The sequence below is a fragment of the Mangifera indica genome, chromosome 1, assembly GCF_011075055.1.
Source record: "Mangifera indica cultivar Alphonso chromosome 1, CATAS_Mindica_2.1, whole genome shotgun sequence".
Lineage (NCBI taxonomy): Eukaryota > Viridiplantae > Streptophyta > Magnoliopsida > Sapindales > Anacardiaceae > Mangifera > Mangifera indica.
This window is the reverse complement of record NC_058137.1, coordinates 28,935,816-28,959,606: the sequence shown is the minus strand read 5'-3', so window position 1 is coordinate 28,959,606 and position 23,791 is coordinate 28,935,816. Positions and strand designations below refer to the sequence as shown.

General features: G+C 31.8%; 3 protein-coding genes across 4 annotated transcripts; 2 read left to right on the top strand and 1 right to left on the bottom strand.

The window, feature by feature from the left end:
- The first annotated feature begins 2,995 nt into the window (after positions 1-2,995).
- Positions 2,996-3,714, top strand: LOC123193607 (25S rRNA (cytosine-C(5))-methyltransferase NOP2A-like). Its single transcript, XM_044606661.1, has 2 exons — positions 2,996-3,379; positions 3,503-3,714. Exons 1-2 carry the CDS (start codon positions 3,103-3,105, stop codon positions 3,643-3,645), a joined length of 420 nt encoding a protein of 139 aa, XP_044462596.1. The 5' UTR covers positions 2,996-3,102; the 3' UTR covers positions 3,646-3,714.
- Positions 3,715-3,878: 164 nt separating this feature from the next.
- LOC123193613 (oligopeptide transporter 1-like) lies at positions 3,879-7,567 on the bottom strand. Its single transcript, XM_044606674.1, has 7 exons — positions 7,396-7,567; positions 6,146-6,588; positions 5,851-5,948; positions 5,199-5,771; positions 4,844-5,111; positions 4,574-4,756; positions 3,879-4,499 (listed from the first exon to the last, which is right to left on the bottom strand). Exons 1-7 carry the CDS (start codon positions 7,481-7,483, stop codon positions 3,879-3,881), a joined length of 2,274 nt encoding a protein of 757 aa, XP_044462609.1. The 5' UTR covers positions 7,484-7,567.
- A 3,513-nt stretch (positions 7,568-11,080) lies between these two features.
- LOC123208420 (26S rRNA (cytosine-C(5))-methyltransferase NOP2B-like) lies at positions 11,081-22,714 on the top strand. Of its 2 annotated transcripts, none has more exons than XM_044625939.1 (18): positions 11,081-11,189; positions 11,697-11,977; positions 12,101-12,288; positions 12,442-12,505; positions 12,598-12,731; positions 12,850-12,933; positions 19,222-19,296; positions 19,379-19,450; positions 19,557-19,630; positions 19,977-20,029; positions 20,327-20,436; positions 20,916-20,984; positions 21,076-21,150; positions 21,250-21,342; positions 21,420-21,499; positions 21,580-21,679; positions 21,798-22,075; positions 22,286-22,714. In XM_044625939.1, exons 2-18 carry the CDS (start codon positions 11,782-11,784, stop codon positions 22,353-22,355), a joined length of 1,815 nt encoding a protein of 604 aa, XP_044481874.1. In that variant the 5' UTR covers positions 11,081-11,189; positions 11,697-11,781; the 3' UTR covers positions 22,356-22,714. The 2 variants fall into 2 exon arrangements, with proteins under 2 accessions (XP_044481874.1, XP_044481863.1); XM_044625928.1 differs by having other exon boundaries at positions 11,673-11,977.
- Positions 22,715-23,791: the final 1,077 nt, after the last annotated feature.

The following is a 23,791-nucleotide window of genomic DNA, read 5'->3' as shown; positions in this document are numbered from 1 at the left end:
GTCTTGGGAGGTTGCTTAAAACATGCCTTTGGAGTAGACCTGGCCACGGGCCAGTTTGGCCGGTGAATCGGACCGAAACTGGTCTGGATAAAATTGGAACCAGTAGATCCGGAATCAGACTGAATCGAAACAAAAACCGGGGTTCTATGGTTCGATTTCGGTTTACATAAATTGAAACCGTGAAACCATCAATTCACACCTAGTTTATGAACCGGCGGTTTACTGTACTGAACCGAAAATATTTGAATTTATTTTAAATTTTTTTGAATTTTTTTTAAAAAGCCAACGGTTCCCTGTGCAGGGAACCATTGGCTTGAAGGGGAAGAAATTGTAGGGGACCGTTGGTCCCCTGCAATTTTCGGAAGTTGCAGGGAAGTCCCCTACAATTTTAAAAATCTCAATTCACACCCCTCATTTTTAATTTTTTTCAAAAAAGTTTTTCCTATATATATTCCTTCAAATTTCATTCTCTCAAATTTTAATCTGTCCACTCTCTCACTCAATCCTTCAAACTCTCATTCTCATTCTTTCAACTCTTAATACTCTCTCGATCTTTCAATTCAATCAAATTTTTTTAAATTTAATTAAATTTTTTCTTAATTTTTTATTAATTTCAATTTTTATTATACAATTCATAATTAATTATAGAATTTATTTATATAATTAATTTTATTTATTATCAAAAAATGACAAGTAGTGGAAATTCTTTTGTAATAGGAGATTTAGTCAATATTCACATATATCAAATGTGAATAAAAATCAACTTATAGATGATTTTTCAACACAAGAAAGTGAAAGCCGATATGAAAAGGTGGAGCAACAACAACAACATCAACGTAGGCTTTGATTCTTCTAAACCCCAAGAAGATACGTAGGAAGCTCAATTGAAAAATTAAGTCCAAGCCTTTCTTTTAATTTTCAATTATTATAATTAATAATTTAAAAATTAAATCAAGATCATGTATTAGAATTGACGGTTCAATATCAATTTCGAACCGAAACCATTGGCTCTGAACCGGGGCCATGAATCGGAACCGTCGATTTCGAACAGTCTTGTTACGGTTTCGGTTCAGAATCCTTATGTTTTCGAACCGTGAACCGATGGTTTCGAACCGAAACTGATGGTTCACGAACTGTGGCCAGGTCTACTTTGGAGAATTAGAAAGGCGGCAAACGGCGGAAAAATATAAAATAATTATGGTAAAATTGAATTTATTTATACCATTAAATGTATAATTTGTATAAGCACTATTAATTATATCAATAAAATTATATTCAAATTTTAAAGGTGTAGTGTAACATTTAAAACCTTTAAGGGTGTTTGATTTGGGTAATGTTTTATTACTAAAATAGAAAGATTACTTTAAAGATATATTATTTAGAAGATTATTGGGTATAAATGTTTACTATGTTTGATAAAATTTGGTAAGCATAAATAATTATTGTATTTGGTTAAAGGTAATAAAATATTACTAGTAAATTATTTTACTTAAATGTCTTTGAATATAATTATTTTTAAATATTTTTATATTATTTATCATATTAATTAAAAATAAATTTATTTTTATCTTAAAAAATTAATATATAATAATATAATTATAATAAAATCAATATTATGTTGATAATCTTTAAGTACCTAAGGTGAAGGTGGTAATCAGATTACCACCTATATTATCTGTCACGTCAGTATTGGTAATAAAAGATTACTGTAATATTTTATTACTGACAAATCAAATAAGGAAATAAAAGATAAATTAATAAAGTAATCTTAAAAAACTCAAACCAAACGCCCTCTTAAAGGTTTGTACATCTTCAAATTTGTTTTTAACTTCTTTTAATAAATTGGTATTCTATCAAGATGTACCTTAATGTCCTTAGGTTATTTCACTCTTGTATTTAAAAAAAAAAGAAAGAGAAAAAAATAATACTTTAAAAATCCATTTATCATAAATCAACCCTCACATGTTTTTGGAATAAACAATTTTACAAATTTCACCAACCATTGACAGAGGGAAGTAGGATTTGTTTAAAGGCTATTTGTGTAATTTTACTTTTATATAATAGTTAGGGATAAATTCGATTCAAATCGATATGAACAAAACTAAACTTAAGATTAACCTGAAATAAAAGAGTTAGTTAAAGATTGATTTGAAATTAATCAGTTAAAATTTGAAATCAAATTAAAAATAATTTAACTTTGAATTTGATCTCAACCGAACTCAAATGTTTAAATATGCTTGAACTTGGATCGTTATATAAAAATAAGTTTAATGTTTAACTCAAACTCGACTTGTTTTATCAAATCTCAAATGTGCGTTTTAGCAACTTTGATTTGATCGAATTCAACTATTAACTGTAAGAATAGTGGCATTTTTGGATCTCCAAATCGAGACCAAGCCCAACCCATCCCGGCCGGACCAGACCAGCCCAATATCTATAACTACTTGGGCCAATAAAAGCCCAGGCGTTTCAATACTGCTGTCTTCAACTCGTACTGTCTTCTTCCAGTTCCTCTACCTTTCCTCTGATAAACCCTAAACCCCTGCCGATCACGTGGAAGAAGAAGACTTTTTGCTTGCACTTGAACCAAAAACCAACTAAAAATATTATCTTTTCATGTTTCAATAAGTGCCCATTTATTTATTTTTCTTTTTGCATGTCAACGTTTGATCAATTTCGTAACTTTGTAGTGGTACCTATCTGTTGTTCTTTGGTTTTAACTTTGAATTTGATCCTTCTATTGTGCGTAGAAGCCCAGAAGCTACTGAAAATTGGACTTTTGATTATTTTTGTGTTCAAAAAGCGTTTTTTATTGTATGAATTTTGTTCCTTTCTGGTTCATTTTAGCTTATAGATGCTGCTTTCTGTTTACTATCGTTTATTGAGAATATAAGTCTGTTAGTCGGAGGGTTATAACTGTTCCTTTGGTACAACGGTTAGAGAGCTAGAAGAAGCTTGATAAGTTTGTTTAGGTACGGCAAGGTGGGTTACTGGACATGGAATTTTTTTCTTTTACAATGTTAATTGAGAGGTTTAGTTTGGTTGTTTATTGTTAACTATGAATTTTTCTCAGTAACTTCTGTCTTGGTTTATGCAGCTTTAATGGCAACTGCGGCCCTTAGTAAGAAAAAGGGACCAAAAGCACAGAAGCCCCCACCAAAAAAGAAGCAGAAGAAGCATGATATGCTTGCTGCAAAACGTTCCAAGAAGGAAGATATTTCTGATGATTCTGATTCTGACATTTCAAATGAGGAAGTAAAAGACCCTCGAGAATTTGAAGAGAAAGAGCAAGAATCTGATTCTGATGCTGATTCAGAATTATTTTCAGATGGAGATGATCCCCTTGCTGATGATTTCCTTCAAGGAAGTGAAGATGAAGGTATTGTGGTTTTATCAATTTGTAGTTTTTGGAGTCTTTCTAAAATTTTGTGTGCTATTTTGGTCTTTTAATTAGTTAATAATGTTGCTGCTCATTTTGTTTTTTATCATGATATTTTTGCAGACAAAGCTTCGGCTTCAGGTTCTGACTCTGGCTCTGATTCAAAATCAGATTCAGATGATGAATCTGATATTGAAAAGAATTCAAGAGCTATTGATGAAGCTCGAGCAAGGGAAGAAAAAGAGGCTCTTGAATCTAAGTTGTAAAATATTATTTTACTCTAATATAATTAATAAAACTATGTAGATTAATAATCCAAATTAAATTTATGACAAGGCATCATGGCCATAATTTGATTCAAATCACATTGATTTTTTAGTGGCCATTCAAGAGAACCTAAACTTACTAACAAATTATATGTGATCATCTGTCCGATCTATCTCATCCATGTAGATTACAAAGGAGAATTTCTAGAGCTTTCTGACAAATTTAAGAAATGTCAATGCACAGGGCATCCAGGGACCTCAATGCCAGGAGCAATGGGGCACTTAGCCAGAGGGCAATGATCAGAGTTGTCCAAACCCCACCATTCTGGGCCGAATATGTCATGTGATTGAAGGGTGATATAGAGCAACACACCCATGAAGGTAAGCCCAACATCCAGAGCAGCTGATAAAATGTAATTGTATCTAGCCCACCAGGGTTTATATCTCCTGAAAATGTAGTAGTTGAACAGGATTCCAACAGCTCCCCAGCTCAGGTAATGCACAGCGTTGGCTGATGGCATAGCCAGTGGCCCTAGCAAGATGAGCGGTGTGTGGATGTTCTTGATCCACTTCTTTTCAGGGTACTTTCGTGAGAGGAGCCATCCAGGAACTGGGGCGAGCAAGCCTAGTAGGAAGAACCAATTGAGTTCTGGGTAGACACCTTCCTTTGTGAACATTCGGAGAGGTCCTACAATGCCCCATATCATTGAAGCATTGTAGAAAACATCTTCTCCAGGACACGTCCAAGGACTCCCCTCTGGCAGCAAATTTGTGTCACAAATGTGGGGAACAGTTGTGATGAGCCACCAGGATGTGCCAAAGTAGACCGTTGAAGCAATTATAGTTCCTACTAACTGAAAATATGTAGTGACTGGGTTAAAGAAAAGAAATTAGCATAAAAAAAAGTCTGACAATCTTATCGAATTACCTGTACAATGAACATTGATTTTGGAGGAATTTTCATATAGTGACCTAATTTGAAGTCTCCCATGAAAATGAGAGCTTGAGACATACTGATATAGCCATAGGTCTTAAAAACTACATTGGCTAGAGGTCTACCAGGATGCATGTACCCAATAATAAACTCTGTAATCACATTAAGCCCTGGTTGCTGTAGATTTTTTACACAATTCAATCAGAAATAGCTCAAATCATGGGGTCATATATGCATAAAACGACAGCAAAGTATGGAAAATACCGAGTTTGTGGTTGCTTGAATCACCCCAACAGGTAATGTGAAGAAGAATGCTATGGAACAGGATAGTATGAGTCCCCACCATGGAAGTTGAAGCTGTTTACCAAATCCTTCACAAACGTAGAGTGAAAGCGCGAATGAGACAACCAAGATAAGCTGGAACCACCATTGAGGCACTTCATCATAGTTCTTCTTCATTATTCTTGTGTGCACATCCCCAAATAGGGCTTTAGACGCAGCAGTTGTTTTCTTCCACATTTGCCATATTATGCTAGATAAGACAATTATCCACAGTTCATAAGAAACATCGACATGTAGAATGAAAAAACAAGATCATACTGATAAGGATTATGCTTACTGTCCATCAAAGAGTGCAACGTGCGAAAGACTAGACGTTAACGCAGCGAAGCTAAATCCGTAAGTATATGCAAACAGGATACTAAGATAGAGTTTGCTATACTGATCATAGCCAGCCTTGTCGAACTCGAAGGTTTTCTCATTGATGATTCTGCTGATGTTGTAACTTTGGCCATTAGAGTCAAAAGTGCGAGAGGAAAATAAGGGGAATTTCTGGGCATCATATACATTATACCAGTAAGAAATTGGAACAAGCACATAGAGGCACAAAAAGAACCCAACTAATGTATTAGCAATGGCAAAGAGGGGAGTGGCCAGGGGACTTCCCAAGAAGCCAGCAACAGTAGACCAATCAAGGCCAAAAGAACCAATGCCTAGGCCATTCAAGCCTGAACCAATCTTCTGTGCAGTGATGGAGTCTTTCCATATCCAACACACAAAGGAGAGAGCGCTTAGTGATGGGAAAAGATAGCCTGGAATGATGTGATACGCGAAGCTTGCTATCGAGACAAGGAGGAAAAATTGTAGCCTGGTTACTCCTCCTCTAGGCCTCTTTTCCTTTTCATGCAGTACCCTGCAGATTGCAATTATATCAGTGCCAGAAAGTAGCCGAAAACTTTAGGTTTTGGCATATGGCTTTGCTGTGAATATACCTGAACAGAGAGACCTGTGCCAGGTTTTCTGGCCACCACATGTATGGAGAATCAACAAGGTATTTTCTGAATAAGCCAGCCCATCCATATCCAAGCAACTGAATTACACATTAAAAAACAAAAGCTCAAATTAGGAATCAAACAGAGAGCCTACAAACAAAACTTAAGAAATCAAAGTGAAAAAAGAAATAATGAAATTTAGGAAGGTCAATGCAAAATTATTGGCGTTTTATTTATACTAAACCAATGGGGTTAGTTGAACCCTTGACCTCGATATAAATTTTCCAACATGTACCTGAGTTGTTTGAACTAACAACATTGCAGCAACTGGGTTCAGCTGTCTGTGATAGAAAACCTTTGCAATTGTGACGATGCCCACTGCATAAACACCGTTGGAGCCACAGTTGGCAAAAATGGTGATCAACGCATGTTCCTTCAGGCTAAAGGGTCCCGGATTCAGCGAAAACGACCATGCCGTGAATGGGATTCGGAATTGTTTGTCCGGAAGAGTTGCAGCCATTAGTTTTCCGATTGGCAGGACAAGAATTTGAGCTGAAAGTGAACCTACATACAGCTGATTCTGGTGGTAACCAAAATACTGGTTCACAAATGCTAAAAGGATGCATGAAGATAGTCCCAGAACCCATGTTCGGAAAGTTAAAGCTGGCTGCTTGGGATCATCAGTTATGGGAACTGTAAGCCTCACTTCCTCTATTGGGTTATCATTAATTTCCTCATCTACTACATCACCAAACAGGTAAATGAATCAGAATAAAGGAAATCTGTTAATAGTGTGTATCAAAGGCCTAATTCATTTGTTCAATGATATCTAACTATCCGGGATCACCACTTGCATCCCTCCCACATCTATGCGCGAGGAATGCCCCGACTTAGCCATGCATCAGCACTGCCACCAAAGTTCTATATTGTGTATTTTTTTATCATTCCTTTTGAAAAAATTAAAATAGAAATTCTTAAATCTTTCAAATAGATACGTATCATTTCTCAAAAGAGTATATTATTTTATTTCGATAAAATTATCATTTTAAATCAGTAAGGAACGTATCATATGAGCTACTAATTTTGTATACACCCTATTACTAACCAATGTTGTATCCAATAAAATTGGCTTTCAACAAATATACAAATTAAAGTTTAAAAATGCATTTAAGCAGGTCAAATCAAAGTGTAAAGCTCAACAAAGGAGGAAACTGAAATAAGAAAAAGAAACTGATTCACAAGGTCCAATTCAAAATCCTAACTCTTGAGACTCAAATTTAATCGAAAATAATTTAAGTTTTGAATTGTATTTGAATCAGAATATATTCGAATGTTTGAATTTGACATCCCTACCAAAGATTAAGTAACAAGAAACTGCTGTACAAGACTCTGATATAAACCATAAAGAAAATCCATGCATGTTGCCATGTATATATACTTGGAAACTGTTTAGTAACAGTTTAAAGTTCATTATATCCTTCATTAAATTCATCTATACAAAGGCAAATCACCAGAAAGGAAACTAAACAAAGAAAAAAACATTACCAGTGACACTGCTGCCAGTTTGATGAATTTCAAAAGACTCGGAATGTGGAGCAGAAGCAGTGTCTTCAACATTGTAAGGACGTGCCATTTCCAATTCTCTTTTTCTCAGAAGGCAGAGGCAATGACAGTGCCGGAAGGATTGCTGGCTGGTTACAGTTGGAGTTTGGATGAGCCTTTTGGATAATTTTTTAACTTTTGAACTTTGTTGGAGCTGGTGGTGGTCTTATATAGTCATCTTGAACCTAACATCCTCATTATAGCTAATAAATGATACCTATAAATGATTAATATTATCGAATTCCAGCTTTCCAACTTCATACAGTCAACACTCTCCTTATATGGCATGCAGGGTATACAAATTTACTAACAGGCACAAATTCAATTCAAACATGTATCCTTTGTTACTCAACCGTTCATCTCCTCAAATTTTCAACTCATTCCCACCAAAGTTTCCTTATCAAGTAATCAAAAATCACAATCCTCAATACAATAATCATGTTACTTTGAGCACTTATAGGGGGTTTCTCTGCATGATTCAAAAGTATATGCACAAACATTGATATTTTATAATATAATTAATTGATTTAATTGTTTATTTATCTACAAATCAAAATATACATTATTATTGTTATTTGTACATGAAGTATTGTGGATATAGAAAATAACTACTCTAGACCTTAACCGCGCGCATCTTCTCAGAATTTCAACCTTTCTCACCAAAGTTGCCATATAAGTAATCAGAAAAATAACAGTCACCAACACAAGAGGCATGTTACTTAGGGCATTTTTAGGGAGTCTTTCTGTCATGCATTAATCGCATGCCTTGATATAGGCATTAACAAACTGAATCTGCATGGCCGTCTTGCCGTTTTCGTCTTCTTGAAAATTACTTGGTCTATAAAGAACATGGGACTGTTCAAACCATCTTTTCATGAATTTATTCACCAAATTAGTAATATTTCTTTTTAAAGAGAACTTCATGAAGGAAAATTCTTAATTTCCCATTTGTATTTGGATGAAATCAGAGATGTATTCAGATTCTAGCTCTTTGTAGCTTGGATATTCGTTTTTTTTTTCGTTGTTGAGATTCATGGATTATTTCAAATTGGCTCATTAATTAAAAGAGGATGATTCTTGTTTGTTATTCTTTCTCAATGATGGATATAAAATAAATATTAAGATTGAATGAGTATTTCCCACTCTTATAAAGTTGATGAAAGTGCAATTAAAACATTTGTCTTTACTAAAGCTAAAGCTAAATAATATGTTATGCTAAAATTGTATAAACATTTGATTAATCATTTTTATTCACCGCAAAGTTCTTGCTAATCGTAAGATAATAGGGTTTTGAAAATAGGGGTCTGTTTTTGTTTTTTTACTTTTTACCTATCATATTCACTAGAGATGGAAGAAATGATTGGTAATTTGTTTGATGTCACTGTCAAATGCCTTTGTTTTTTTTTTTTTACCTATCACATTCACAAGAGATAAAATAAAAGATTGGTAATTTGTTTGATGTCACTGTCAAATGCCTTTTTTTTTTTTTTTTACCTACGACATTCACTGGAGATAAAATAAAATATTGGTAATTTGTTTGATGTCACTGTCAAATGTTGAGAGTTCACCATCTTACGTATCCTCCAACCCGTGACTCACGTATTGGGAGGTTGCTTAGAAGATGCCTTTGGAGAATTAGAAAGGAGGTAAACGACAAAAAAATAGAAAATAATTATGGTAAAATTGGATTTATTTATACTATTAAATGTATTATTTGTATAGGTGTTATTAATTATATCAATACAATTATATTTATAAATAATAATATATTATTATATAATTAAATATTATTTTATTTTTTATTTAAAATTATTTAATTATATTATGATATATTATTATTTTTGTATATAACATAACTCTAATTATATTATATATATCTTCCAAAGAAAAAGGTATCATGTAACGATTAAAAATACAATAAAATTATATATATATATATATATATATCTTTTATGCATAATTTAGATATATATATATATTATTTTAAATTAAAAGTAAAGTAACACGTAATTATATGATGATATATTATTTATATATTTAAATTATATACCAAAATAATATACATATAACATTAATTACTCTTAAAAATAATGTCCAAGGGGGTGAAAGTGAATATTTTAAACTTCAAAGATATCATTTGACCAAAGTTTTAACGTCACATCATTCCATTAGATAATTGAACTTTATATTTCTTCGTACGGCCAATTCCGGATGCAAACCATGAAAAGAAGTTTCTATTAATGGTAGGTATTATTTCTACAAAAAAAAATCTTCTGCATGCACCTATTTCTTAAAGTGTTTTTTTTTTTTTTTTGTAAATCGAAAAATACCTTTGCCTATTACAATTATTGTACGATTTTAACAAACAGATGAAAAATAGGCTTTTGAAACTTAAGGACCAAGACTTCATCTGTACACTCTAATGAAATTATCGGACATGTTCTTTTGCCCGTTTCTTACTGCATACCAACCCAAGTGTTCAGACTACATTATAAATGTTGTCAGGTTTTTGTTAGGATATTTGAGTCTAAATAATTAACATGTTGTGCAACACCCAATTTAATAGTTTGACTCGTTACGAAAATATTATTTGTTACATATAATTTGATATGTTTTATTTGTTTTATAATTTAAAATACGTTTTGACAATAACTTTTATTTACATTCTTAAATAATGTGAAAATAAATAAATAAATAAATAAATATATCTGATTTTTTTTTATTTTTATTAATATGAAATTTATTAAAGGTGTTATATTTATCCCCTTATAAAAGGTATTACATTTACTATTTTTCAGAACTCAACATCTTTGTTGAGGTTTTTTTTAATTATACTTATAAAAATTTTGAATATTTATGATAAATAATTTATATTTAACACTGAATATGCAAAAATTAAGAAATAATATTTTAGAGGTGTAATGCAATATTTAAAATTTTTAGAGGTTTATGGATCTTCAAATTTGCTTTTAAATTCTTTTAATAAATTGATAATCTATCGGGGTGTATTTTAATGTCCTTGGGTTATTTCACTCTTGCATTAAAAAAAAGAGAGAGAGAGAAAAAAAATATAGCTTTAAGAATCCATTTATCATAAATCAACCCTAACGTCTTTTTCGAATAAACAATTTCACAAATTTCATACAACCATTGGCCAAGGGAACTAAGATTTTGCTTAAAGGGTATTTGTGTAATTTCACTCTAAATTAATAGTTAGGGCTAGATATAATCTAAATCAATATAAGCAAAACCAAACTTAAAGTTGACCTAATATAAAAGAGTTAATTCAAGATGGATTCAAAATTGATCAATTAAAACTCAAACTCAAATAAAAAATAACTTAACTTTAAATTTGATCCCAACTGAGCTCAAATGTTCTAATATGCTTGAACTTAGATCGTTATATGAAAATAAGTTTAATATCTAACTCAAACTCGGTTTGTTCTATCAAATCTCAAATTTGCGTTTTAGCAACTTTGATTGGATCAAATTCAACTATAAGAATAGTGACATTTTTAGACCTTCAAACTGAATCAAGCCCAACCCATCTCGGCCGACCAGACCAGCCCAATAATAATAACCACTTGGGCCAATAAAAGCCCAGGCTTTTCGATACTACTGCCTCCAATTCGTGCTGTCTTCTTCCAGTTCCTCTTCCTTTCCTCTGATAAACCCTAAACCCCTGCAGACCACGTGGAAGAAGAAGACTTTTTGCACGCACTTGAACCAAAAACCAAGTAAAAATATTATCTTTTTATGTTTCTATAACTGCCAATTTGTTTATTTTTCTTTTTGCATGTCAACGTTTGATCAATTTCGTAACTTTGTCGTGGTACCTATCTGTTGTTATTTGGTTTTAACTTTGAATTTGATCCTTCCATTGTGCGTAGAAGCCCCAGCAGCTACTGAAAATTGGACTTTTGATTATTTTTGTGCTCAAAAAGCGTTTTTTATTGTATGAATTTTGTTCCTTTCTGGTTCATTTTAGCTTATAGATGCTGCTTTGTGTTTTTACTATCGTTTATTGAGAATGTAAGTCTGTTAGTCGGAGGGTTATAAATGCTCCTTTGCTACAACATTTAGAGAGCTAGAAGAAGCTTGATAAGTTTGTTTAGGTAAGGCAAGGAGGGTTACTGGACATGGAATAATTTTTTTCCTTTTACAATGTTAATTGAGTGGTTTAGTTTGGTTGTTTATTGTTAACTATGAATTTTTCTCAGTAACTTCTGTCTTGGTTTATGCAGCTTTAATGGCAACTGCGGCCCTTAGTAAGAAAAAGGGACCAAAGCACAGAAGCCCCCACCAAAAAAGAAGCAAAAGAAGAATGATATGCTTGCTGCAAAACGTTCCAAGAAGGAAGATATTTCGGATGATTCTGATTCTGACATTTCAAATGAGGAAGTAAAAGACCCTCGAGAATTTGAAGAGGAAGAGCAAGAATCTGATTCTGATGCTGATTCAGAATTATTTTCAGATGGAGATGATCCCCTTGCTGATGATTTCCTTCAAGGAAGTGAAGATGAAGGTATTGTGGTTTTATCAATTTGTAGTTTTTGGAGTCTTTCTAAAATTTTGTTTGCTATTTTGGTCTTTTAATTAGTTAATAATGTTGCTGCTCATTTTGTTTTTTATCATGATATTTTTGCAGACAAAGCTTCGGCTTCAGGTTCTGACTCTGGCTCTGATTCAAATTCAGATTCAGATGATGAATCTGATATTGAAAAGAAGTCAAGAGCTATTGATGAAGCTCGAGCAAGGGAAGAAAAAGAGGCTCTTGAAGAAATGCAGCTCAACATTAAAGAAGAGTCTGATGAATTTACACTGCCAACAAAGGAGGTTATTATTTTCACTTCCACTTTCTATATCTCGTCATTTTTGTTCCCAGTTTATTAAAATATTGTGTTGAATGTAATTTTCCCATCTTTTTTCTTTTGTTAATCAATGGATTTTATTCACAATTAATGTTCTTTTGCATTCCTAATAACATAGGAACTTGAGGAAGAAAAACAGCGACCTCCTGATCTTTCAAGTCTTCAAAGAAGGATTAAAGAGAGTGAGTTATATTTCAATTAGTTCACTGTAGTTGATTTATTCAGAATCATGTTGCTTCAGATTTCTAAATATCATTTTAACATTCACTTACAGTTGTTCGAGTGCTTTCAAATTTTAACGACTTGTGTCAAAAGGGAAGAACAAGGAAAGAATACATACAACAGCTGAAACTGGATTTGGCTTCATACTATGGTTATAATGAGTTCCTTATTGGGGTTTTAGTGGAGGTAGTTGATGGTTTACTATGTCCTTATTTGTCTTCAGCACCTGTCTTTTATCCCATCCTTCCATCTGTCTTCTGTTTTGTGATTGTGTTCTCTGGTAAATGTGTATTTTTCTTTACAGATGTTTCCACCAGTTGAACTTATGGAACTTATTGAAGCATTTGAAAAGCCTCGACCTATATGCCTAAGAACTAACACTTTGAAGGTGAAACTACATTTTTACATTGCTGCATTCTGAGATACGATTTATTGTTATATATGTTTTAAGTCCAACATTTAGTATCTTGACTGAATCTTTATTGTCTTCATTCACTCGAGAGAACATGTTACTGAACAATGTTTTGGACCAACGTCTTCCACTTCCTCTGCCTACTATTCAAGATTAAGCTAGCAATTGATTGCTTGAATTTCAATCCAAAATGTAGGCCGACCATGAACATGGTTTCTCATTTGTTTATGTAAATGTATTTGACAAATTATGAATATTTGTGATCACATTTCTCCCTTTGCATATCCACAATGGGTTTTTTTTTTTAGTTTTTGTAAATGTATTTGGCAAATCATGAATCGCAATGGATCATATGTAATAAATATATTTATTCAAATATGTTTTGAGTATAATATATATCTGTTTCAAAAGCTACAAAATTGAGCTTTTAGAATCCTTTTATAAATCTGATTATGTTATAATCAGCTTCAAATTTAATCAGTTTTAAAAGCTGTTTAAAGGATAGAAAACTAAAAGTTATATAGAAAACTAAAAGCTACAAAATTAAGGTTTTAACAAAATATTTACGTTTTAATTAACTGTAAATAAATTATATATAAATAATATAATTAAAATAGAAACGTATATAATATCAAATATAACAATTTCAAGATTGAGATTTAAAAAAAAAATTTAATTAATGTGAAAACGAGAGCTCAAATTATTGTGCGTGGTGTTCCCTTTTCTCTTAAATCTGAACCATTCTTTTGAAAGTCTCCTCTTTGATTTTTTAGTGATTAATTAGTTTATTATTATGTCACCACTCACATAATAATAGCTGTTATAGACAAATATAATTCAACTACCTTAGACCATATTATATACCAAAAATAATAAACAAATTTCCCAAAAGATTCATGGCCAAAACGATCTTTTTTTTTTTTTTTTTTTTTTTGGTTTTATGGTTGTAACATTTTGTTCTTATTACTTGTTTTTTTCCTCTCAGCCGGCCAGCCTCTTCATGCGTGCATTATTTTTTTATTAATTAATCTAAGCACTTGTTATTATTATTATTCAATATTTAAAAATTAACTTAAATAAATAGGAGATATTATAAAATTTATTAGCAATAAGTCATCCTAATTAATCACGGGGCTAGCTACTTCTTGAATAATGTTATATGTATCCAATTTTGAGTATTTTATTAAATATTCAGATAATATATTATTATGTGATTGAATATTAATTTATCTTTAATTCAAAATTATTTAATCATATGATAACATCTCATGTGGGTACCCCGATTGGATACACAAAATTGAATGCATATGAATTATTGTTTTTTATCAAACATAACGAGAATTTCATATGTTCAAGGTCTTTTTTCATGAAATATTTATACAATTATAGGATTTTTTTTTTTTATGTATAAAAATATTAACACTAGCTGCTTAATTTGTAGTTGTTTGTTTCTTGAAGATAATAAGTGACAAAATTAAAATTAAGCACAACTTAAATTAAATATTCATATCTTCAACTAGTTTAAAGCTTCACATTTCTGTCTTACTTGAATAAGTCCAACCAATGAGCCATAACCAAGAACAAACAATGCCAAGTTTCCTAGAAAATCTTTTGTCTGTTTCAGAATAGTTGGTGTTTATTGTTTAATGAATAATTAATTCATTATTTGTATTTGGATGAAATCAGAGATGTATTCAGATTCTAGCTCTTTTTAGCTTGGATATTATTTTTTCGTTGTTGAGATTCACGGATTATTTGAAATTGGCTCATTAATTAAAAGAGGATGATTCTTGTTTGTCATTCTTTCTCAATGATGGATATAAAATAATTATTAAGATTGAATGAGTATTTCCCACTCTTATAAAGTTGATGAAAGTGCAATAAAAACATTTGTCTTTACTAAAGCTAAAGCTAAAATTTTATAGACATCTGATTAATCATTTTTATTCACAGCAAAGTTCTTGCTAATCGTAAAATAATAGGGTTTTGAAAATAGGGGTCTTTTTTTTCTTTTTCCTTTTTCATTTTACCTATCATATTCACTAAAGATGAAAGAAATGATTGGTAATTTGTTTGATGTCACTGTCAAATGCCCTTTTTTTTTTTTTTTTTTTACATATCACATTCACTGGAGATGAAATAAAAGATTGGTAATTTGTTTGATGTCACTGTCAAATGCCTTTTTTTTTTTTTTTTACCTACGACATTCACTGGAGATGAAATGAAAGATTGGTAATTTGTTTGATGTCACTATCAAATGCTGAGGGTCCACTATCATACGTATCCTCCAACCCGCAACTCACGTCTCGGGAGGTTGCTTAGAAGATGCCTTAGGAGAATTAGAAAGGAGGTAAACGACAGAAAAATAGAAAATAATTATGGTAAAATTGGATTTATTTATACTATTAAATGTATTATTTGTACAAGTGTTATTAATTATATCAATACAATTATATTCATAAATAATAATATATTATTATATAATTAAATATTATTTTTATTTAAAATTATTTAATTATATTATGATATAGGATTATTTTTGTATATAACACAACTCTAATTATATTATATATATCTTCTAAAGAAAAAGGTATATCTTCTGTACATAATTTAGATATATATACATAATTTTAAATTAAAGATAAAATAACATCTAATTATATGATGATATATTATTTATATATTTAAATTATATATCAAAATAATATACATATAATATTAATTACTCTTAAAAATAATGTCCAAGGGGGTGAAAGTGAATATTTTAAACTTAAAAGATATCATTTGACCAAAGTCCTAACGTTACATCATTCCATTAAATAATTGAACTTTATATTTCTTCATATGGTTGGCCATGTAATAAATAATTCCAGTTGTAAACCATGAAAAGAAGTTTCTATGAATAGTAGGTATTATTTCTACAAAAAAAAATCTTCTGCATGCACCTATTTTTTAAAGTGTTTTTTTTTTTTTTTTCTAAATCGAAAAATACCTTTGCCTATTAAAATTATTGTACGATTTTAACAAACAGATGAAAAATAGGCTTTTGAAACTTAAGGACCAAGACTTTACTTGTACACTCTAATGAAATTATCGGACATGTTCTTTTGCCCGTTTCTTACAGCATAACTCTAAGCCAACCCAAATATTCAGACTACATTAAATATTGTCAGGTTTTTGTTAGGATATTTGAGTCTAAATAATTACCATGTTGTACAATGACCTAATTTAATAGTTTGATTCATTCTAAAGATATCATTTATTACACATAATTTGATATATTTTATTTGTTTTATAATTTAAAATATGTTTTTACAGTAACTTTTATTTACATTCTTAAACAATGTGAAAAATAAATAAATAAATAAATATATATCTAATTTTTTTCTCTATTTTTATTAATATGAGATTTATTAAAGGTGTTATATTTATCTCTTTATGAGAGGTGTTACATTTACTATTTTTCAGGACTTAATATTTTGGTTGAGGTTTGTTCTATCAAACATATAAAAATTTTGAATACTTATGATAAATAACTTATATTTAACACTGAATATGCAAAATTAAGAAATAATATTTTAAAGGTGTAGTGCAATATTTAAGATTTTTAGAGGTTTATGGATCTTCAAATTTGCTTTTAACTTCTTTTAATAAATTGATAATCTATCGGGGTGTATTTTAATGTCTTTGGGTTATTTCACTCTTGTATTAAAAAAAAAAGAGAGAGAGAGAGAAAAAATATAGCTTTAAGAATCTTTTTATCATAAATCAACCCTAACGTCTTTTTCAAATAAACAATTTCACAAATTTCATCCAACCATTGGCCAAGGGAACTAGGATTTTGTTTAGAGGGTATTTGTGTAATTTTACTTTTAATTAATAGTTAGGGCTAGATTCGATTCAAATAGATCTAAGTAAAACCAAACTTCAGATTTACTTGATATAAAAGAATAAATTTAAGATTGATTCAAAATTGATCAATTGAAACTCAAACTCAAATAAAAAATAATTTAATTTTAAATTTGATCCCAACTGAGCTCAAATGTTCAAATATGCTTGAACTTGGATCATTATATGAAAATAAGTTTAATGTTTAACTCAAACTCAACTTATTCTATCAAATCTCAAATCCACGTTTTAGCAACTTTGATTTGATCAAATTCTACTATAAGGATAGTGACATTTTTAGACCTCCAAACTGGGATCAAGCCCAACCCATCTCGGCCGGACCAGACCAGCCCAATAGAAATAACCACTTGGGCCAATAAAAGCCCAGGCTTTTCGATACTACTGTCTCCAATTCGTGCTGTCTTCTTCCAGTTGCTCTGCCTTTCCTCTGATAAACCCTAAACCCCTGCAGACCACGTGGAAGAAGAAGACTTTTTGCACGCACTTGAACCAAAAACCAAGTAAAAATATTATCTTTTTATGTTTCTATAACTGCCCATTTGTTTATTTTTCTTTTTGCCTGTCAACTTTTGATCAATTTCGTAACTTTGTAGTGGTACCTATCTGTTGTTCTTTGGTTATAGCTTTGAATTTGATCCTTCTATTGTGCGTAGAAGCCCAGCAGCTACTGAAAATTGGACTTTTTATTATTTTTGTGCTCAAAAAGCGTTTTTTATTGTATGAATTTTGTTCCTTTCTGGTTCATTTTAGCTTATAGATGCTGCTTTGTGTTTACCATCGTTTATTGAGAATATAAGTCTGTTAGTCGGAGGGTTGTAAATGTTCCTTTGGTACAACATTTAGAGAGCTAGAAGAAGCTTGATAAGTTTGTTTAGGTAAGGCAACGAGGGTTACTGGACATGGAATAATTTTTTTCCTTTTACAATGTTAATTGAGTGGTTTAGTTTGGTTGTTTATTGTTAACTATGAATTTTTCTCAGTAACTTCTGCCTTGGTTTATGCAGCTTTAATGGTAACTGCAGCCCTTAGTAAGAAAAAGGGACCGAAAGCACAGAAGCCCCCACCAAAAAAGAAGCAGAAGAAGAATGATATGCTTGCTGCAAAACGTTCCAAGAAGGAAGATATTTCTGATGATTCTGATTCTTACATTGCAAATGAGGAAGTAAAAGACCCTCGAGAATTTGAAGAGAAAGAGCAAGAATCTGATTCTGATGCTGATTCAGAATTATTTTCAGATGGAGATGATCCCCTTGCTGATGATTTCCTTCAAGGAAGTGAAGATGAAGGTATTGTGGTTTTATCAATTTGTAGTTTTTGGAGTCTTTCTAAAATTTTGTGTGCTATTTTGGTTTTTTAATTAGTTAATAATGTTGCTGCTCGTTTTGTTTTTTATCATGATATTTTTGCAGATAAAGCTTCGGCTTCAGGTTCTGACTCTGGCTCTGATTCAAATTCAGATTCAGATGATGAATCTGATCTTGAAAAGAAGTCAAGAGCTATTGACGAAGCTCGAGCAAGGGAAGAAAGAGAGGCTCTTGAAGAAATGCAGCTCAACATTAAAGAAGAGTCTGATGAATTTACACTGCCAACAAAGGAGGTTATTATTTTCACTTCCACTTTCTATATCTCGTCATTTTTGTTCCCAGTTTATTAAAATATTGTGTTGAATGTAATTTTCCCGTCTTTTTTCTTTTGTTAATCAATTGATTTTATTCACAATTAATGTTCTTTTGCATTCCTAATAACATAGGAACTTGAGGAAGAAAAACAGCGACCTCCTGATCTTTCAAGTCTTCAAAGAAGGATTAAAGAGAGTGAGATATATTTCAATTAGTTCACTGTAGTTGATTTATTCAGAATCATGTTGCTTCAAATTTCTAAATATCATTTTAACATTCACTTACAGTTGTTCGAGTGCTTTCAAATTTTAACGACTTGTGTCAAAAGGGAAGAACAAGGAAAGAATACATACAACAGCTGAAACTGGATTTGGCTTCATACTATGGTTATAATGAGTTCCTTATTGGGGTTTTAGTGGAGGTAGTTGATGGTTTACTATGTCCTTATTTGTCTTCAGCACCCGTCTTTTATCCCATCCTTCCATCTGTCTTCTGTTTTGTGATTGTGTTCTCTGGTAAATGTGTATTTTTCTTTACAGATGTTTCTCCCAGTTGAACTTATGGAACTTATTGAAGCATTTGAAAAGCCTTGACCTATATGCCTAAGAACTAACACTTTGAAGGTGAAACTACATTTTTACGTTGCTGCATTCTGAGATATGATTTATTGTTATATATGTTTTACGTCCAACATTTAGTATCTTGACTGAATCTTTTTTTCCTTGTATCTTCTTAGACTCGGAGACGAGACTTGGCTGATGTTCTCATCAACAGAGGAGTAAATTTAGACCCCTTAAGCAAGTGGTCAAAAGTAAGAATTACGCTGTTTACTTTTTTTCCCTAAATTCTGGGTTTAATATTACACATGTCAATGCCTTGATACTGTTATTCAGTTAGGGTTGGTAGTATATGATTCTCAAGTTCCAATTGGTGCAACTCCTGAATATATGGCTGGTTATTACATGGTAGGAAGTCCTATATTTCTGGACATTTTTCTTTACTACTTTATTTCAGTTTCCCTGTTCTACATGGTGTTCTAAACGTATTAATATATTTATTTTTAATTTGTAGCTACAAAGTGCAAGCTCTTTTCTGCCAGTAATGGCTCTTGCACCTCAAGAAAATGAGCGAGTCGTTGATATGGCGTAAGTGTTTTCTTCTGGATATCTGTTTCTAAGCCATTTTGTTGCTTTTCTCTGTCCACCAATCTATCATGTTAATATCTTTTGGAAGTCATGATGATAAAGACTAATTTTTTGCTTACTCAAGCAAAGTATTTACTTATGTTCTGAATTTCTGTTGTAAGCTTGTAACTTTATGGTAATAGTTGTTTCACAAATTGTGTCTTGTTGCAGTGACCCACTTCATAATAAGATGAGATTGAAACTTGGTTGTTCTGTGAAAATGTTAATGTCCACAGTATCTATGTTATAAGTTCCTAGTATCTTTAACACGTTTTCTCTTCTGGTAACAATTTTATATCTGTTACAGTGCTGCACCTGGTGGTAAAACAACTTACATTGCCGCCCTTATGAAAAATACCAGTATGAAGCAATCTTTGAAAGATTCAAATGAAACAGTTGTCTTGTGCATGTGACTGGTTTTGCTTTATGTTTTCTGATTTCTTTATTTCTTAGTCAGTAGCTTAACCCACATAATTAGGTATTAGTTATTATCAATTTTAAGATGATTCTATTAATCTTTTTTTTCAGGAAATAAAATAATACTGGTTTGTTGTTAGTATGCACACACTGATCCCAATATTTGATTGTGATTTATGCTCTGATTCTCTTTATTCCAATCTTATTCTTCCTTTATCATTCTAATTAAATTTTTATCAGGACTAATCTATGCAAATGAGATGAAGGAAACAAGGCTTAAGTCTCTTACTGCAAATTTGCATCGTATGGGGGTGACAAACACTATAGTTTGCAACTATGATGGAAAGGAGGTTAGCTTCTTTTTGCCAAGCATATATAGTATAATGTAATGCTGTAACAAGTTCTAAGTTTAACGGTGTGTTAGAGTTTATTAAACACTGTGCTCTTTCTTCCCCTCAGTTCAGTTGACAAGGTGGTTTTGAATTGTGGCAGATATTTTACTCATTGTTGCAATTTGTTTTATAAATTACCAGCATATGTTATTCTTAGAAGTAATGTTAAAATTCTGATAGATGCTTGTGACAGTCTTTTTGCTATCAATGGAAAACAAATTGGATACCAAAACCTACATTTTTCATACACTAGATTGATATATGGTAAAAGATATCATCATTTTATATGGACCTTGGTTGCTTGTGGATGAGTAGTGATAAAATTAATGTACACTGGTGATAGTAGTGTTATTTATTTGATTGGTAAAATCCTGTGGTTGAATATCCACTCTGCTAGTCTAGTGCTTTTGCTTTTGTTTAATGTTTGTCCATTTCAGTTGCCCAAGGTTTTGGGTGTGAACTCAGTTGATAGAGTATTGCTGGATGCTCCTTGTAGTGGGACTGGGGTAAGCGATTGGGACCTCCTTTATTTTGGATGGCTTGTTTGAATTGGTATTTGCTTGATGAGACTAAATGACCCTACTTTACTCAATGCAGGTCATATCTAAGGATGAATCCGTTAAAACTTCTAAAAGCGTTGACGATATTCAGAAAATTTCCCATTTGCAGAAGGTATGCACTTTCTGTATAGAAAAACAAGAATTACCTACTGTTATACATCATCTCATTTAATTTCCTAAGTTGAAGCTAATGATGTTATTTTTCCTGTAGCAATTAATACTTGCTGCAATTGACATGGTGGATGCTAATTCCAAATCGGGGGGATATATTGTTTACTCCACTTGCTCCATCATGGTTCCTGAGGTTTGTCAAGAAGGGTGTGCTTGTGGATGCCCATTTTTGCAGTTTTCCCTCTCTTATGGTAAATTATTGCGTTGCAGAATGAAGCAGTTGTTGACTATGCACTCAAAAAGAGGGATGTCAAACTTGTACCTTGTGGACTCGACTTTGGACGGCCAGGGTAATGCTTCACTCTTATCTTTGAGAGTTTGTGATTTGCCTGCTGGTTTTTGTATTTAACAACATTTCATCTTTCTATAGATTTGTTAGCTTTAGGGAGCACCGATTTCATCCATCATTGGAAAAGACAAGGCGACTTTATCCTCATGTTCACAATATGGATGGATTTTTTGTAGCGAAGGTATACATCGGTCTATGTTAGTTCAGTTAATGGAATTTATCTCATTGCCATCTACTTGAGTTTTTCAGCTTGATTCTCTACATGCCTTAAGATTTTTTTTTGGTTTGATTTCTTGCAGTTGAAGAAGATGAGCGATGCTAAAGCAACTTCAGTTGCTTCGGAAACTGCAGAATCAGTTGAACAAGCTCCCACTTCAAATGAGAACGATGGTGAAAAGGAGACTGAACGGTCTGTGAAAGAAGAAGGCACTAGAGAAGCTAAAGGCAATAAAGAAGCTAAGGATGCAAAGCAAAAGAAGCGTAGTTCAGTTGAAAATGGAAATGTAGTTTCTGAATCCAGTCCACAAAAAAGAAAGAAAAGAAAATTCCCATCTCGAGAGGAAATATCGAAAGCCAGGTAATGGCTTGTTCCCATGTCTTATCAAGTTTTCCATCGGTAAAAACGGGTGCCATTTCACCTGATATTGTTGCTTTTGAGGTTAATTTGTTAGACACAAGCAAATAATGGTTGATATGAGAGGCATCAAGCAATTTGTTCATGCTCTTATTTGTCCATATAGAGAACTTTCTGTATGCAATCTCATATATTCATGCATCATTCGTGTAGAGAAGAGAAGAGAAAAGCATTGAGGAGAAAGAAGACCAGTGCAGGCAAGGTGGGTAGTAGTAGCAAATGATCAGCTGATGATAACACAGGATGGTGTTTGTGATCAGTAATGCTGTGATTCATTTTCACTGGGAGGGAGCAACGAACAGCCTTGACGAGAACATGATATATATGATGGCAGCCAAGCACATAAGCATCTAGCTACATGATCAAACCGTATTCAATCAAAAGCTCAAGATTTTGTAAGCCTTGCTGCAAAGTGCTCAGTTTTTTTTCTTACGTTCTGAGTGGAAGAAAAGTTCAAATCTTTTTGGCTGTGGAAGTCCAAAAAAGTTGTGTTCTTAGTGTCATAATTCAACAGCGTTGTTTATAATACGGTCAAATTTTGTGTATCTATTTTGAATATCTAATTAAATATTTAATTAATAAGTTATTATATAATTAAAAATTTAAAAATAATATTAAATCATATAATAATATTATGATAATACATCTAAATATTTAATATATTATTTAAAATTAAATATATATAACATTACTTTCTAATGTGGACGTCAGGTCCTCGGGGTTGGCTAGCATACCTTTATTTCTCTCTAGGAAGAAACAAATCACGATTTCCTCCCTCTTCTGATTAGCGTTTCAAAACCCGATCCAGATATGATTCGGGTTGATGTTTAAAGTTTGAATCAGCCAGTTCAAGTGCGGGTTGATCCACACTAATTTTTATGTTGATGTCAGCATGCAAAACAGTATATTGTTCTGATTTATAATTGAAAGGCCACAGGACTATTTCCCACTTAAGTTTAGGTGGATTTTAAAAATTACATCCAGTAAGATTTGAAAACTTAAAAGTTTTATCTTTCTATTAAAAATTTTCGTTAGAATTAAAAAATAAAACTATTATTCAATAAAAAATTAAAATTTTATTAATTTTACCTCTTTCAGTTTGAAAATCTTATAATTTTTTTATATTTGAAGTTTGAAAAATCAAAATTTTTCTTTTAAGATTTACAAACTATCACCAAAGACGTCGAACTTCGTCATCTCTAGTTGCATTCGCTCTTTTTCTCCGCTTAACTCTCTTTACTGATCACATCTCAGTCACTGATGAAACCTATTTCTTCTGATGAAGATGAAAATCATCTTTGTCAGAGGAAATAAGTTTCGCCAATGACTAGGATGTTATCAGCAAAAAGATTTAAGTCTGGAGGGAGAGCCAATGTGATTGGAGATAGTCGTCTCTAGCGACGGTTTGCAAACCCTAGAGAGAAAATTTTGATATTTCAAACTTTAGATGTGAGAAAATTATAAGATTTTCAAATTGAATGAGACAAACGTAATAAATTTTTTTATTAAATGATGATTTTATGTCTACTCATAACTGAAATTTTTAATAAATGGATAAAACTTTTAATTTTTTAAATCTCATAAATGTGATTTTAAAAATACACTTAAACTTGGGTGGAATATAGTCCTTTGGTCATATTAGAAATAACGTAAGGTTGG

What these genes read in the sequence shown, in the direction of transcription:
- LOC123193613 (XM_044606674.1), bottom strand. Translation starts at nt 7,483, where the DNA reads ATGGCACGTCCTTACAATGTTGAAGACACTGCTTCTGCTCCACATTCC. An exon ending in TGTTAGTTCAAACAACTCAG is followed by an intron (nt 5,949 to 6,145) that starts GTACATGTTGGA and finishes TGTGTAATTCAG; the next exon opens with TTGCTTGGATATGGATGGGC. An exon ending in GCACAGGTCTCTCTGTTCAG is followed by an intron (nt 5,772 to 5,850) that starts GTATATTCACAG and finishes TGCAATCTGCAG; the next exon opens with GGTACTGCATGAAAAGGAAA.
- LOC123208420 (XM_044625939.1), top strand. Translation starts at nt 11,782, where the DNA reads ATGCTTGCTGCAAAACGTTCCAAGAAGGAAGATATTTCGGATGATTCT. An exon ending in ATATGGCTGGTTATTACATG is followed by an intron (nt 19,451 to 19,556) that starts GTAGGAAGTCCT and finishes TTTAATTTGTAG; the next exon opens with CTACAAAGTGCAAGCTCTTT. An exon ending in CTCGACTTTGGACGGCCAGG is followed by an intron (nt 21,500 to 21,579) that starts GTAATGCTTCAC and finishes ATCTTTCTATAG; the next exon opens with ATTTGTTAGCTTTAGGGAGC.
- LOC123193607 (XM_044606661.1), top strand. Translation starts at nt 3,103, where the DNA reads ATGGCAACTGCGGCCCTTAGTAAGAAAAAGGGACCAAAAGCACAGAAG. An exon ending in TCAAGGAAGTGAAGATGAAG is followed by an intron (nt 3,380 to 3,502) that starts GTATTGTGGTTT and finishes ATATTTTTGCAG; the next exon opens with ACAAAGCTTCGGCTTCAGGT.